The sequence below is a fragment of the Balearica regulorum genome, chromosome 1, assembly GCF_011004875.1.
Source record: "Balearica regulorum gibbericeps isolate bBalReg1 chromosome 1, bBalReg1.pri, whole genome shotgun sequence".
NCBI classification, from domain to species: domain Eukaryota; kingdom Metazoa; phylum Chordata; class Aves; order Gruiformes; family Gruidae; genus Balearica; species Balearica regulorum.
Window position 1 is genome coordinate 24,318,609 of NC_046184.1, and position 16,912 is coordinate 24,335,520.

General features: G+C 36.7%; 1 protein-coding gene across 2 annotated transcripts in view; it reads left to right on the forward strand.

Moving 5' to 3' along the window:
- The window catches only part of POT1 (protection of telomeres 1), a 78,420-nt gene that overhangs the window by 58,140 nt on the left and 3,368 nt on the right, over positions 1-16,912 (forward strand). For both annotated transcript variants that reach the window (XM_075742933.1, XM_075742936.1), the window contains 8 exons: positions 461-621; positions 1,372-1,460; positions 2,574-2,618; positions 3,064-3,220; positions 5,890-6,095; positions 9,877-10,012; positions 12,707-12,801; positions 14,362-14,453. In XM_075742933.1, the coding sequence (XP_075599048.1) occupies positions 461-621; positions 1,372-1,460; positions 2,574-2,618; positions 3,064-3,220; positions 5,890-6,095; positions 9,877-10,012; positions 12,707-12,801; positions 14,362-14,453 (981 nt within the window). The remainder of the gene's footprint in view (positions 1-460; positions 622-1,371; positions 1,461-2,573; positions 2,619-3,063; positions 3,221-5,889; positions 6,096-9,876; positions 10,013-12,706; positions 12,802-14,361; positions 14,454-16,912) is intronic.

The following is a 16,912-nucleotide window of genomic DNA, read 5'->3' on the forward strand; positions in this document are numbered from 1 at the left end:
TACATGGACAAATCACAGCATGTCGGTCTCTGGAGGGCTGTGTTGTGATTGTAGAAGACAAATTGTGCCCTCAGGAAACAAAAATACTGGCTTGTTTGATCTGTCTTCTTAAGTCTGCTTGAGAATCAGATTTTGTAAGAAGGCTTATGCTGGTTCTGAATCAGCCTTTGCTGCCCGTAATGTTGTCTGATAAAGCAAAACAAACAGGTCACCCAGAGACGTTTTGGAGTCTCCGTCTTTGAAAATATTCAAAACCCAGCTGGAAACAGCCCTAAGAAACCTGCTCTACTTGACTCTGCTTTGGGCACGGGAGTTGGACTAGGCAATCTCCAGAGGTCCCCGGCAACTTCGGCTGTTCTGTGATTCATTGAAAACAGGGAAGAAGCTTTATGAGGCCTAGAATTTTCGAAGTGAATAGCTAACTGTGTTAGCAAATTTTTATTTTTATTTTTTCTTTAAGATTGGAAGTTTTCTGAGAATTTACAGTATTCATACAAAACAAGCAAGTGCTGACAACGAAGAAGTCTCACATATAGAATTTCATCTTCATGGTGGCACCTGTTATGGTCGAGGAATAGGAGTCTTACCAGAAAGTAACCCGGATGTTAAGGAACTAAAAGCGTAAGTTCCATATTTTTTATTTTTTTCCTAGGTGATTCTGGAAAACTCTAAGCTAATGTAACAACTGTACAGTTTAGAATTGTAAACATATGTAAGAACCAGAAATTCTGGAACAGAATATGTCTTTAGCACCGCTAAGATGAAGAGTAAGTATTTGGGGGGATTGGTAAATAAAGGCTAATTTTTCAAATTGAAAATACAATAGGAATTAAGATTTGTATGTTATAGTGCTGTAGTAAGACCTGGCCACATTAACATACTTATTGTTTTGTAGTGGCATGTAATCTTTTCAAGATACAAGCTATGGTTGAGCAAATAAATTGAGCACACTTTAAGCATGTGTATATATGTTACTTGAAAAAGGTGAGACTTAAAAGATGTTCAAAATGAAGCATGTATTATCAATACTGAACTGCATCATATACCGAAGGAAAGAGGAAGTAACCAAAGTCCATGTTCCTTTATCAGGAATTCTGTTTCCAGTAGTACAGATTTCTTTTGGCACATATTGTGTTCAAAGTTCCAGAAGTGATTTGGAAAGGAGTGTCTAATCTGCATCATTAATATACACTCCTGCAGTTTCTGACTCAATTGAGTTTTATGTCTCTGCTGGAAAACTTATGTCTGAGCATTATACCTGTCTATTGCTAAACAGTAGGTTTCATATAAGTATACGTATAGTTATATATATAAATGTATGTATGAGAAAGACTTCTCTAGGTTATAAAGTATTTAGCCATTTATTTTTAGATTCTTAGAATCTGTGGATCTGGCAGACAGTCAGAATATGGAAAGCATGTCTTCAGTGGAATTAGATGGCAGTTTTAACAGTGTTACAGGTAAGAGGAATTGAAAGCTGATTTGCTCTTTCTCCTAACATATATATGGTCAACCTAAGGTCATAGTTACTGCTTCTTTAAGTGTATAATGTTCCTTTCACATACAAAGCCTTAGAGAATTCTTTTGGATTATGAGACTAGACATTGACACTACCCTATCCTATCTTCCAGCAGAAGCCTTTCATATACACAGAAAAACACTTTCATAAGAGGTAGAGAATAAATTCTTAAACACTGGTCGTGTTGTTAATCATAGTATATTAAATCATAAAGCAGAGTAACATAGCTCCCTCCATCTAAATGGGAATTTCTCAGAGACAAGCACTGGAAACACTACTAAACAGCTGCTTGTTGAGGAGCCCTTCAAAAGCCGTTGGATGGAAAGTTGTGTCAGTGGCTTGAGTTGCAAGGTGCAGCACCATGGAAAAGCAGTATCCTATAGACAGTTCTACAGATTCAGTATTATTCTTTTGATGGCATTTTTAGCCCAGAATAACTAAAAGTGAATTAAACTCTAAAGCTCGCTGGACAAAGTCTGCAACTTTGCTTCTAGCTTATAAAATCCTATGTTACTTAGCCATTAGTAACATACTGTGACAGGATATTTCTAAAAGGGTGCAAAAGTCAAGAATAAATAAATACTTTGTGTCTAGACCAAAACACAGCAAATTTAGAAAGAATTTTGTGCAGATTTACAGCACTGTGTATGCGTAGTAGAGGTTATTCAGAGGAGGGGCTAGGCAGTCCATATTTATTTTAAATAATGTGTTTATGTTCTTGTCCAGAAAGATTACAGAGGAATTAATACAGTTTATATAAGCAGTATCATTCACAGTATACATTTCAAAAGTGTTCATTTTGATTGGCATTGCTATTTAATATATATACTAAATTCACCTTAAATATATTAACTCTTGATATCTAATGTTTTTCTCCTGCTTGCTTTGCTTTTTCCTTTTTGCTATATTGTTTTCATACATTATTAGGATTTTCATTTTTCTTTGTTCAGCTTTTTTTGTTTTGTGTGTGTATTTGTATGCCCATCTGTCTGTTTTTGTCTGTCCACATGATTAAGAAGAAGGAAAATAATTAGGAAATTCTTCTTGATTTTAGATCTTGAATCACACTTACAGAGATGTCAGCAGTTATCTGTTACAGGTAGGAAACATTTTGACCTCAAGGTGATTTTTATTTTTACTAAAGAAAAATATTTTTGAGACATCAGCTTAAAGGTTGAAATAATATCTTCTAGAATAGGTCTTAGTATACTAAGTAAGAGTATAAGTTTATGAATGTTACATTGGTTTTATTCCATTTTTAAAGGAATACAGCATGTTTAGATATTCTACTTTCATTTATTTTTTTCTGCATGTGATGAATTTCTGTACTCTGAAGTACACCATGCTCCCACAGCTTGTTGTGATGTATCTTAAAGACTGCAGTAGCATGTTGTATTGATAAAACTGAGGCTGCAACTGGGGAGGGAAGAGAATCTAGGAATTAAGGGAAGATGCATACCTGCAATGGCCATTTCCAATATTCCAAATATTATGGTGTTTAATAGGTATACATGGCTTTTTTTCTGTGTGTTGTTATTTTGCAGTATTAACAGATCATCAGGATTTGAATAACACAGCACTGAAAACCATTCTGAACAGCACAGCTCCTCAACAGTATCGCATTAGAGCAAAGCTGAGAACTTATAAACCCCAGAAGCTCTATCAGTCTATTAAACTTCATTGTTCCAAATGCAACTCTTTGTAAGTTTTTCACACAATGAAAGTAGTTAGGAATTGTTCTATATGTTTTGGGATGCCTAGATGTTCAGTGTATTTTCGTCTTTTTTGTGTAAAATGAGCTGAATGTAAATGTATTTCATTTTGAGCAAAGCTTTGAAACTGACTGATAATAGGAAAATTTTAAATCATCAGATGAGTTCCATTTACAGAATCCTTTGAGTGCTTTCAAAACAATTTTTCTTTATTTTCAAATTTAGCAGTTTTTCCCATACCGAAGATGTATTTAAGTACTTGCTTCTGTCCTGCAGTTTTAAAATAGGATATGCAAAAAGGTGTTAGTTTCCAAGTGAATGAATAAAATTTCTTTGATGAAAGTGTATCGTCCAGACAAGGTATATTGTCTTGATCCAAAAATATCAGGGAAACACCATTCATCTTGGTATTTTTGTCTTTTTTTTTTACCTGAGTCATTTTACTGTGACTGAGTGTCTTGTATTACAGTGCTATTCATGATCATCTGAATCCTGTATCACTTTTTTTTGCCTAACTTAGCCTAGCATCAGTCCTAAGCAAACAGCTTTATTGTTACTAGTGTAAACTACTGCTTTCTTTAAATGATGGCACATTAGCATTCTCCTAGCCCTTTGAATTTTTTTGCACAATATAGATATATTAGATACAAACATCAGTGAGAGAAGAAAATATCACTACTATCCTTCTCTTACAGCTTTTGGATGCAAAGTAGCATGCTTGCAGCCTTATCAGGTGTTGTTACAACATTCTTGGTTGCTAATGTACAAGGAAGCGCTTCATCACCTTCACAACATACAAGTACATGGTCTTTATTACCAAGTGTAAAAAGGAGATCATTACCAACTCTCTCTGCCACTTTTGTCACTTTTTTGATATATTTGCCAACTCTGTATAGTAATAAGCATATACAATTGATGGAATTTTGTTTGTTCCTTATCAACTTTATCCTTATCCCACAATTTTCCATGGCTTTTATAGCCTTTTTATATATTCTTGACTTGTTAGTGTCTTCATTTCTGTTCATTTGAGTCTCCTCCTGTTTCATATATTGCTGCCTTCCCTTTGCCACAGAATTAGAGCAGACTTTTAACCAGATAGATTTGTGAGGCTTCAGTTAACATATTTCCTACAACTACTACCACCATCCTGCTGCAATGATGGGAATACTTACAGTGCTTTTCCAGAAATTTAGCTTCTCTTTTGAGTGAGCTAAGAGGCCCAGGAAAGAAACATGAGTTAGGGGCATCCTTCCCTACTAAATGTTCTCCTGTGGTAGAAGAAGTTGTTTCACATTTTAGCGTATGCTGTAGAGCCTGACTGAAAAAAGTACAGTGCAAGTTTGATCCTTTAACATTTCATGCAGTAAGATGCATATAACGCATGGGGTATAAAATCCTTGAGAGACATATTTTTGGTTTTTAGACTTTGACTGAAATCTTGTATCCACATTACGGAACTTTAAATTCTCATGTTTAGTTTAATTCCAAAACCGACTTGTTCCATTCCTGCCTCTGTGGGAAATCTACAGGCAGGCTGTAGAGGCTGGAAGAATTTAATGGGTATATCTGGAAAGATGACCTGTTATGTTAGGTCCATTGCTTTTGCATTTAAAATAGTAATCCAGGAACACAAGTGGAAAGAGTTCATGTGAAGAGCTCTATCCGTGTTCATGAAATTGAAAGCTCAGGTTCAGGAAGATCTCTTGTGTGCCAGTTCCACAGTCATAGCAGAATAATATCAAACTTTGGTTTCATAGGCAGGAATTGTTCTTTTCACTGGTGGAAGCAGTTGCTCTTGGGTTTGAAAGTGAAATCAGAATAATCTGCAGGAGTTGATGGTATTTTTTCTTTAACTCCACTCTGAAGTTTGCTACCTACTTTCTTTCAGTGTTTTATGAAATAGCCCAAGCTTTTGCCCCTTTTTTTTTTGTTGTCCTTTTTGTCACAGTTTGTATTCTACCTGAAGCCAGCAGGTTTGCCTCGCTTAGGAGAAGACATTCCAATGCATTTTTTTCTTTGTGTGCTAATCACTGGCTTTTTGCCTGCCGTTGGTAATACTGGTAAAATTTGAATGGCCTGCACTACTTTTCAGTGGATGACAACTGGAAATTAATGTGCAGTGCACTCCAGCAGGACAGGAAAGAAACGGTGTGATGCAAAGTTGCAGATTTTTTCCTTTACAGTACATATGTGAAACTATTCTGTTCCTGCCCTTTTTTCTTTTTTCCTCCCCTCAAAATATGCAAAGTAAAATAGGCTATAACATAAAACTTGAAATTATATGAGCTTATATCGTCTTTTCAGTCTACTGAAGTGGTATGCACTTGTGTGGCCCTTTTAAGGCCCAACTGAAATCTTATAAAGCTGATATATTTGTTATTCCATGGATTTATATGTGTGGATGAAGCCACTAGGCTGCATCCACTCCTAGGTAAGATTAGATTACTTAACATATTTAATAACACGGAAATTATCTTTTCATAATTTGCTATACAACTCTAAATGCTTACACTGATATAACAACAAAGTTATTTCTCCTGTATATACCTTAAGTCTCATGACTATATTTTAATATTTATTCAGAGTGTTGCCTTCCTTGTTGCTAGATTGCCTGAGAAGCTGTTAAAATTTACTTGCTCATTTTGGAAATTGTTTTAGGCAAGAAGTTCCAGATGGAGATGACTTTGACTTAATTTTACAAGGCTCTACAACTACTGCCCCCAACCCAGAATTACATAATACATCCTGGTATGATTCTGTAATGTGGACTACACAAGACCAGAAACAAAGGAAAATAGCTATCCATTTTGTAAAGTGTGATGAAATGCTTCAACAGCCTGAAGATACTTTGCTTATGATAGAAGGTAAGATAAATTGCAAATATACCACTTATGGCACAGTGTCCACTCTGAGTATCTAAGATATGTTGAAGTTGTATTCAGTGTAAGTAATGATGATCATAAAGGCATCTTCAAAGAAAAGAAAAACTCAGCTGGAACTGTAAGTTACTGTTGTGCAAACAGGAAAAAGTTATCTGTGAAGGTCTTGTAAGGTGCTTCTGTTTATTTTAAAACTATACCAACAAGTTTATTGTTGATTCTGCTGAAATTAACATCTGAATATGTTTTTTTCTAGCTGTGCTTACTGATTTTTCTTTCTGATTTGAAAAATCACTAAATTTTCTAAAAAACCCCTATTTTTAGTCTTGATGTGGAAAAGTTTCGGAAGGCTTCTGATAATACAAGCCTACAATTGACTTTGTCAGCCTCTGGATGTCAGTGTTGTTTCAGATTAATAAAGCTTCTCGCAGCACAAGGGTTTTCTGGTTTGGTTTGGGTTTTATCAGATTCTCTCAGGGAAGAGAAATAGCCACAGAACTTTAAACAAAACAGTTTAGCAAGAATATTAATAAGGAATGCTTTGAATAGAATAAAAGTAGTAAGTAATTGCATATAGTACCATTCAGAGTTTAAAACAAAGTCTTCAATTGTGCTCAAGTAGTGGTGTGAATAACCAAATGTAAGTCAGGTGGTCCTTTGCGTAAGGGTCCATGACAAAACCCGTTCTGTTTTCTTCTTTATTTTATATTCAACGACTTCTGATAGCTGCTTTATTTCTGACATGTTCCAAACTGTTTTGTTTGGGATTTTTTGCAATCTAACCTTTGTGAAAGCAAAAGAAAAAAGAATCTATTTCTACTCTATTTTCCTAAAATAACTGAATAATACAACTTGGTAAATTTTTTTCAGATATTAAAATGCCAGCAGCTAAGTGTGTGTATGTGGATATATACGCTTCACGTTGAAGCACAAGGAAAAGGCATAATTGATGATGGACCTTGCCAAAGCTACATGCTATTTTAATTTTTACCTTTAAGTTTTTGGAGGTGGAGATTTTGAAGTCTCCCTAGAAATCTTCCCAGCACTTTTCCGGATATGCACCACCCTCAGAGGCCAAACACACTATGACATTTATTAGACAGACATGGTCAAGATTCTACTCCATCATTAAACACAAGCAATTTGCTCTTCTACAACACAGTACTCTATTCTTCCCCATAATCATTATGATGAAGCAAGGACTTCTTTGAGTGTTTGGCATCTATTGGGCTGAAGTTGAGGAAACAGTTGGATAATGGACAGAATTTTATGTGACCCCGGAGTGAGGGGAATCTATAACCATTGCTACAGATTAGTTGAACCAAAGAGTGAAATGTTAACAAGTAGATTAATGCTCCTTGCATATCCTCATTATTTGTACATGAAATCACTGTGACTCTTGTCATTGTCAACCACTGGTTAATTATCTTTGTTCTGTGCCAGTCTCTTAAAAGCCAGAATACATTTGCTTGATGTAACTTCATATTATAGCAAAGTTGAAATTCTGGAGACTTTGTAGCAATGTCAGTTAAAACTGCCCTGAATTTTGTATGTTAATCCCTTGAATGAGAGTTCAAATGTACACGAGAGACTTTATCTGTATCACTGTACTTGGAGGACCTTTTGTTTTCTAACCTTTGGGGAAGCCATTTCAAATATTTATGCCTCTCTATTTTTTTATTAGAAGTTAGTTAATTGAGGAGGTTTCATGTTGTTGTACATTTTTACATCACCATTAGTAATGCAATTTTATTGATTTTATTTTCTTCTTTAGTTACCTCTGCAATGCAAGTAACAAATATATGCAAATATTACTTGTCATAAAATCCTTGAAATATCTTAATTATAGTTAGTGGTAAACAACACAGATCTAGAATATAATTATTTTAAAACAATTTGCTCACCTTTTTTTATTGTTGTTCACAAGCTGATTAAATCATATATATTTTATTGAACTATTTCCAAATAACTGTTCTCTATGTGTTAAATTAATAAATTTACCACATTTCCACTAAATTGGTGAAATGTCAGAAAGATTCCATACTCAGTTCTGCAGTCCATACTGCAGAGACTGAAGACAGGTTATCCTGTGATTTATAATAATTTGAAAGAACTTTTTTCTGTCATTGCAATTGGAAAATCTCAGGGTTCCTGTGTAATATATTAAATATCTGCTGTGTTCCTAGCATGGCCCCAATTTAGTAGTGCTCAAATTAGCATCAAGTTTGGTGGTTCTGCATTTCCTACCTGTGGTGGGTTGACCCTGGCTGAGGGCCAGGTGCCCACCAGAGCCGCTCTATCACTCCCCTCTTTCATTAGACAGGGGAGAAAAAGTACAATGGAAAAAAACTTACGGGTCGAGATAAGGACAGGGAGAGATCATTCTCTAATTATCATCACGAGCAAAACAGACCGAACTTAGAGAGGGAATTCATCTTATTTATTACTAAGCAAAACAGAGTAGAGGAATGAGAAATAAAACCAAATCTTAAAAACACCTCCCCCCACCCCTCCCATCTTCCCGGGCTCAACTTCACTCCCAGCTTCAACCTCCGCCCCCCCCAGCGGCACAGGGGGACGGGGAGTGGGGGTTACGGTCAGTTCATCACGCGGTGTTTCTGCCGCTTCTTCATCCTCAGGGGGAGGACTCATTGTTCCCCTGCTCCAGCGTGGGGTCCCTCTCACGGGAGACAGTCCTTCACGGCCTTCTCCAACGTGAATCTCCTCCACGGGGTGCAGACCTTCAGGAGCAAACTGCTCCAGCGTGGGTCCCCCACAGGGTCACAAGTCCTGTCAGCAAACCTGCTCTGGCGTGGGCTCCTCTCTCCACGGATCCACAGGTCCTGCCAGGAGCTTGCTCCAGCGCGGGCTTCCCATGGGGCCACAGCCTCCTTCAGGTGTCTCCACCTGCTCCGGCGTGGGGTCCTCCACGGGCTGCAGGTGGAATCGCTACACCCCCTCATCCTCCCTCCATGGGCTGCAGGGGGACAGCCTGCTTCACCATGGTCTTCACCACGGGCTGCAGGGGAATCTTGCTCCGGCGCCTGGAGCACCTCCTGCCCCTCCTTCTGCACTGACCTTGGTGTCTGCAGAGTTTCTTACCTCTTCTCACTCCTCTCTCTGGCTGCAAAAGCGCTCTCTTACTGTTTTTCTTAAATATGTTATCCCAGAGGCGCTGATTGGCTCGGCCTTGGCCAGCGGCAGGTCCGTCTTGGAGCCGGCTGGCATTGGCTCTATCAGACACAGGGGAAGCTTCTAGCAGCTTCTCACAGAAGCCACCCCTGTAGCCCCCCCGCTACCAAAACCTTGCCACGCAAAACCAACACACTACCTTATGTCAGTTATGACATGGCTGAATAGCTACTTTTTCATAAACTGATGGTTAAAAATTAATAAGTTTTTGCCCCCTAAAAGCTGAAAAAACAGTTACTAAGGAGCAATTGCAAAAAGTCAGGGGGGTTTGTGTGTCATCCCCCACCCCCCACCCCCCAGAATTTGCTAGTAAAATTAAATTAAATTATATGAAAGTGATGCTAATTAAATACAACTTCATGAGGAAGATATTAAGGCATCTGCTCTGATAAATGTCCATCTCTGATTCTTTATTGAGTAAGAATGAGAAGATTATTGACCATTTTTTTCAGTTTTCCATAGCGGGTCTCAATTTTTGTTGAAGTCCTGAAATCAATACCTGATCAGCAAAGAAATGCAAGTTTTTCAATTTATTTTTTATCACAGTTTAACCATGTTTTTCTGTTTTTAATAGGTGGAACACTAAAAGAAGTCTGGAAGCTTACAAAAAGATTTAAATGCATTATTCCTGTGAGATCCACAAAAGATGATCTTGAATTATTAGATCTTTCAGCTCCTTTTCTTTTACAGGGGAACTTAAAATATTATGGGTAGGTTAAAAGTATTTGTTGGTATTTTAGTAGTTGCAGTAATAGATAGAGATCATCCATCAGTAATTCAAACCAGTGCTCAAGGGATAACTGACCAAAGAGTCTTTGATGCACAATGTATACCATGATCAGCACTACTGAGATCGGGGATGAAATGCCATACTACTACCTTGCATCAAAGGACTCAACTGCAGTTAGGCTTTATCTTGCTCTATTAATCTTAGGCCCTTCACTACACAGCACCCCAGTTTTCGTCTTGCCTGTGGTGTATGGTTAGGACAGTATGCTACAGAGAGAGAAATGCCTTTAGGGTCTCTAGGCTGCAGAATGCCTAAATCTTCCTCTTTTGGTCCAGATCTTCCATTTTCTGGCCAGAAAAATATCATTTTCTGTTTTAACTTGTTAGACTAAAGTCAAAACATATGTTGCTTTCAAACTGTAAGCTGGTTTGTTGTTTTTTTTTTTTCCACAGATAATATTTAAATAGAGAGCTAGAAAATAATTTCAGGCTGTCAATCCATGTCTCATTGTGTATCTCATTCCTAGCGTTGGGAAAGCTTGGGTTTTGGAAGAAATATGGGATTTTGGGTAGCCTTTTCTCACCATTTGCCATTTATTGAGATCCACAACACTGCAAAGTGGCTTACCTGTTTGTAGATGTCAGTCACTGTAGGGACAACTTCAACAGGTTTCTGAATGCCACAGTTCCAGGGCTGTGGAATACGTTACACATGTCTAGGTGTGCTGTGCCATGCAATCCCATGTTCCTGCTCAATGACAGCAAGCAGCAGTCTGTTCTCCCAGCGCTGCACAGCAGCATGCAGTTACCGAGCTCAGAAGTACCAGTCTACTTCATGCGAGCTATTGAGTCCTCCCTCTCAGTGGTCCTAGTAAGTTCCAGCAGAGCACTGGGCTGCACCGCTTCAGTCCTGTAGGCAGTAAAAAAATTTCTGTGCGGAAATACCACGTTTCACATGAACCCTAAAGCTTCCCGTAAGGGCCTGATACAACAAATACAGATAATTATTTCTCTTTGTCATATATTGTTCTGACCTTTCCAGATACGGATGCCCACAGCTTTTTTAAATAAAGCCAATACATGGGTATTCCTGCTGGGATTGGATGTTCACCAGTACAAAGTACTTGCACTTTGATAATCCATATATTTCCCCAGCTACATGCAAGTCACCTTCAGACATAGTTCTCTGTTTAAATGGCAGTATTGTAAAAGCCAATGCTCTATAACATGTTCCATGATTCCAGAATATTTAGGGAGCAACCTCACAAGGATGTTGACATTTCAGAGCTTTGTTCCACATGCTTTTTTATCAGTAGCCTATACTTAGCATAGTCTAAAAAAGGTTGCATCCAGTAGAATGAAAAGCAAAATCAGTTTTGCTGTAGGAGTGAGCTTGAATACCTGTATAAATATTTATATGTGTGTGCATATGCATGTATATTCATATATATATACACACACGCACTTGCATATAAAAGTCAAAATTCACAGCTAACTTTATTGGAGTTTGGGTGGGTTTTTTTAAAGGAAAAAAAGTAACTTAATTGAGGTTGGCTTTATATCATTTGAGCAGAACCAGTGCTATTGATTTTTATGACATTTTGCATGTAATTCTAAAAGATAATAATGTCTATTTTAGGTTCTAACTGTAATATACTAGCACAGAAGCTTAATTTGGAAAAATAGTTGTTCTATAATTTTATTTCTTGAGGCAAATGAGAACAACTTTAAAAACAGTTCTTTGATATTTTCATCCTCTAGCAGCATTTGCTTACTGTGTCACATGTAAGAGATTGTTTTAATAACTCATGGCTAATATTTTTTAACATAGGTAAAGCCAAATTTCTCCTCTAACCCTGTTGTGTTTTTAGTGTGCCACAAGTTCAGATTCATTCCTCCTTTTACAAAGTGAGATGTTGTTTGTATTGCTAAACAGAAAGTAGTGACATAGGAGTGTATGTTTAGTAGTGACATATAAGTATATGTTTAGCAATGTAGTGATCTTAGCATCATAGAATGGTTTGGGCTGGAAGGGACCTCAAAGATCATCTAGTGCCAACCCCCCTTCCATGGGCAGGGACACCCTCCACAAGACCACGTTGCCCAAAGCCCCATCCAACCTGGCCTTGAACACTTCCAGGAATGGGGCCTCCACAACCTCTCTGGGCAACCTGTTCCAGTGCCTCACCACCCTCACAGTGAAGAATTTCTTCCTAATATCTAATCTAAATCTACCCTCCTTCAGTTTAAAACCATTGTTTCTTATCCTGTCAGTATGGACCTTGGTAAAGTCTCTCTCTGTCTTTCTTATAAGCCTCCTTTCTATACTGAAAGGGTTCTATAAGGTCTCCCTGGAGCCTTTTCTTCTCCAGGCTGAACAACCTCAACTCTCTCAGCCTTGATGTACAGTTTTCCTCCTTTCTATTCACTGCGGTGGTCTTTTCCAGAACAAAACGATTTATTTCTTCTCAGGGGTAATTCAAAAGCAGCATTAAGGATTTTGATGTGGTCTAAAGCTTGTGTGTTTCATAAAATAGTTATTTTAAAGAGCAATAGAAATACTTCTGCACTCCCACTGACTTTGGAAATCAAAATTTTATTTCTTCTCTGCAGAAAGTTTCTAGTATAAATAAATCAGTGTTTGGTTAGTCTCAGTATCTTGTTTTAAATGCTAGGTGCAAGCGGTGTTCAACTCCAAAGTCTATCAAGAGTCTAAGTTCCATTGCAGCAGAGCAACGACCATCATGGGAACCAACTGAAATAGCACAAGGTCAGCTGATGTGATATTGTCCTGAAATAGCTTTGTGCCTTGATTCTGAAGTGTTCATATGAAATAGTGTGGTTTCTGGGTTGCAGTTTTGTACAGAAAGCATGTAATTTATGGCTATGCTTGAGTATAAAGTTGTAAAATTTATTCACATTTTACCAGTTGAAATATTTACTTTTTGAAACCATGACAATATGAATTAAAGGATTTTTTACATGTTGAATAGTTTCTTCTACCATAGGTGTCACATAACACCTATCGTAGTACAGATGTGATGAATTTTTGGTTGCAGATGTCATTTTTAAAGTCTGTACCTGCTTGCAGTCCTAGAAGTCAGGGTTGTTTTTTCTTTTGAAGATACAGTTTTTTTGACCTGAGCTAAAGAGAATCATATTTAATGACTAGTACAAGTTAGACTTTTATCTTCTGTAAGCCTTATCGATGCTAAGCATATTCCAGAGAGTCTGCAAGAAAAAATACTCAAATGAAAGGAATTATAACAAATATGTGTGTTCCATGCTTTGTGTGTTCATTGTGTTACTTTATGTAGTCAACACATTCAAATGCTGGAGGTAAAATGGAGCTTAAAACTTCACAACACATTAAGGAAAAAGAATGTTTTCATGTTTATCAATTCATGTTCTCATGTATTAAGTTGGAATATCTTGGTAAAGACTTTATAAAAGAAAAAAAATTGAGTAATACAGTTGTTCTCAAATAAACTGTTATAATTACATAGTATTAAATAAATGTAAAGTAATACATAACTGGCAGTGTTACAGCACCTGCGATTGACATTTAATTATCTAAAGGAAAATAGTCTTTAAATGCTTTCTGGCATTAAAATTATTTTATGCATATTATTCTTTTTATCATCTGAATTTTCAGACTAAATGATAGCCTAAAGTATATTAGATTGGTTGAACATAAAATGACTAGCCAATTTAAGTAGATGTACCCAAAAACGACTAATGCAGAGTTGAAGTAACTTCGTATGTTTAAGATATTTTATGTTTGCAGCATAACAGTTACTGCTGCCAGTGAGAGAATTACTTTAGTCTTTTACTTACGCTGGAATATTTTCAGAACTGCCAGCAAACTTTTTCTGAATAAGATTTTGCCAGGTAGTTTTTACTACATCATATGAAAGAAATTGTTTTCCTCAAAAGATACCTTTTCAGGTGGAATGCTATCTTATTGTCACTGAATTAAGAGCAAGTCTCCTTTAATCTTCCGTGGATAAAAGAGGAGTAGGAGGATCCTACCAAGCTAGGATCTAAGATCTAAGCAAATATTAGCATTTCTTTTACTAGGATGAGAATAAGTACTTAAAAAATCTTTCAACATTTATATAGACTCATCTATTAAATTGCAATGTGCTCTCAAAATACAAACCACATTTTGCTATTCAGAGCCTCTGTTTTTTCGCCTACCGATTTATACTTTTAATTACAGTATTCCAAGTCACTATTAAAGGAGGGATATTGCCAGCTTGAGTTGTTATGGTTTGTCTTGCATATTCACTCTAAAAAACACATCAATTTAGTTTTGTTTTTTTTTCAGTTTTAGGTATTGAGCCGCTCCAGTATGTTTTTATTATGAAGTTTACACTGGTTGATGGAACTGGAGCGCTAAATGCGTACCTTTTTGATTATGTAAGTAAATCTAGGTAAAAGTTGACTCTGCAGATTATGTGGGTTTGGATTTTATTTGTTTTTAGTATGTACAGCAATATTTATTCTATGTTACCCGCAGTGTTTTGCGCGGTCAATTAAAAGTGGTGTAATGTTAATCAATGAAGATGCACAGAATGTAATTTTTTGTAATTTTTCAACAAAATATTAGAGTATAGAATCAAAACCTAAACACAAAATTGAAGCTTGTGGATAGATTATTTGGTATTCCCATAGGCTTTTATACGTTTCCATGGCTGAATTTCTCTTTTATTGGCAATGTTAAATTATGCAGCCTGAATGCTGTATGAATGATGGGAGTGTTTCAGGATTTGTGCAGGTAACTTCTGGATTAGTTCAAAATCTCATTACCTCTTTTTTTAACTCTCAATAGAATCTATCCATTCAGTAATTCTTGATTTTTTGTTTCATACGCCTATGAGGTAGAAGAGACCTTCCTTCCCCTGAACCTAGGCAGGACTCAGCTATAGCTATACAGATATTTGTCTTTGATTCCAGAAGCAGTTTATTGAACTACTTTGCTAACCTTAGAATTAATCTATCTTCAGTTTTTTCTGAAGCAACTTAGGACCATTCCTGCTACCTGAGACACTGAAGTACTGATGGTTTTCCTGTCAGTACACACTGTATAATGATTTTACTTTCTGAAGGCTAAAAAAACCACCATTCATTCTGTCTTCTTCCATATAAAAGTTTTTTTCATATCACAGGGTTTTTTCCTTCCATATCGGAGTTCTTTGAAAACTCTGACCATCCTCACTGTTGTTTTTCTGGATTCTTCCCAGGTGGCCCATATCTTCCTTGAAGTGCTAAAACAGGACCCTAGGATAAGGGATTGCCAGATAATGCTTCTATATGTGTAAAGCAGTAGGGTGATCACTTAATTTCTTGCTTACTGATTCATGGTATAATCCCTATTTTAATTACTACCCTAAATTTTGAGCTGGTACATCAACCATTTTGAAAAGGGAAAATAATAAAAAAGTGAGAAGAAGTTGGTAAAGAAGGTAATTACAATCTAAAATAGATTAGTACTACATTGTCCTTCTATAAGTGTATTATTCATAGCTGGAAATACCAGGAACTCACAGTACACATTTGGAGTAATCTATCTACTCAGGTAGAAAAATGGTCAGTGTAGTGGCACTTCAGAGTTATAACTTTGTCCAAAATAGGACAGAGAAACAATTCAGTGGGATTTTTTTTTCCCCACAGCAGGACTACTTAATGTGTATATATCTGCATATTTTTCACCATTCTACTAAATGAATTTAAATGGGACTTTGAAGGGAATACTCTTCCTTGTTTAATTTTAAGACCGTAAGTAAAAATAATATTGGAAAAAATGTAGGTGTGTTTTCTTAAAATACACAGTGTATTAGCAGTAAAGGAGACTGCAAAAAATGCAGTCCCCATTTCAGCTAGTCATCTTTTCCTTCTACTGTCCTTTTTCCTTTTTATGTCGAGAAACTAAACTGCAAAAGGAAGGTGGGGGAAAAGATGTTAAACTGTCTGTTGATGCAGAATTCCAAAAAATCTCTACTTCTGGGTAGCTCAGATTCTTATCAGATACTGGTCAGTACTACAGCTTAGCTGCAGGAAAAATAACATTATTTCTTTTGAAGTGCCAGCAGCTAGCATTCCTGCTGGTGGTACTTCAAAGACAAGCCAATACCTTCTAAGCCTAAAGTAGGGTCCTTCAGCACCACCTGAGAAGGAACTGGGCTACTTTGAAGTGCAACTTTACACTAGCTTCTAGTTGCATTTCTGTAGGAACAGTCTTCATTCTTTTGTTTCCTCTCCTCTTTATAGGAAAAGTCAGTGAGGAAAAAATCAAAAAGTTTTATAGTCAGAAGAAGAATTGGAAGAGTGAGAGGAAAAAGTATTTATGTGTGTCATTTTTGCTGCTGGATTATCTGCTAACTTCTGATCACTTCCATTAAACGTGTCATACAAAAATTGTACAAAGGCAGATTATTCTGTATTTGTGTCTTTTAACAAAAAGGAGAAATTGCCATCAAAAGTCTTAGCTTACTTTGAGAACGTACAAGATGATGAGCTTTTAGAGATACAAAATCAAGTAACAAACTTGGAAAGAATAAAACAGGAGTTTTGTCAGTCACGTTTACTGAATGGTTTAAAAATACACAGAAGTGGTTTATTTAACATTTCAGTGTTCCATTATTTATTTTACTCCTCCATTCATAAATGCATCCCACAGTATAAGCCTTTCTCCATTGTTTTTCAAGCTATCAAAAAATGAAACTCAGACTAAGGGAGTTTGTTCCACTTGTATGAAGCCAGGTTGCAGTGCCCCCTTGTTTTCAAGTGACTTTATTCCTCTCAAAATGTTCTGCTCAATGCAGTGAGGGGCTGCTGAGGAGGACTGACCATTGTCTCCGGCCATAACATTGTCTGGC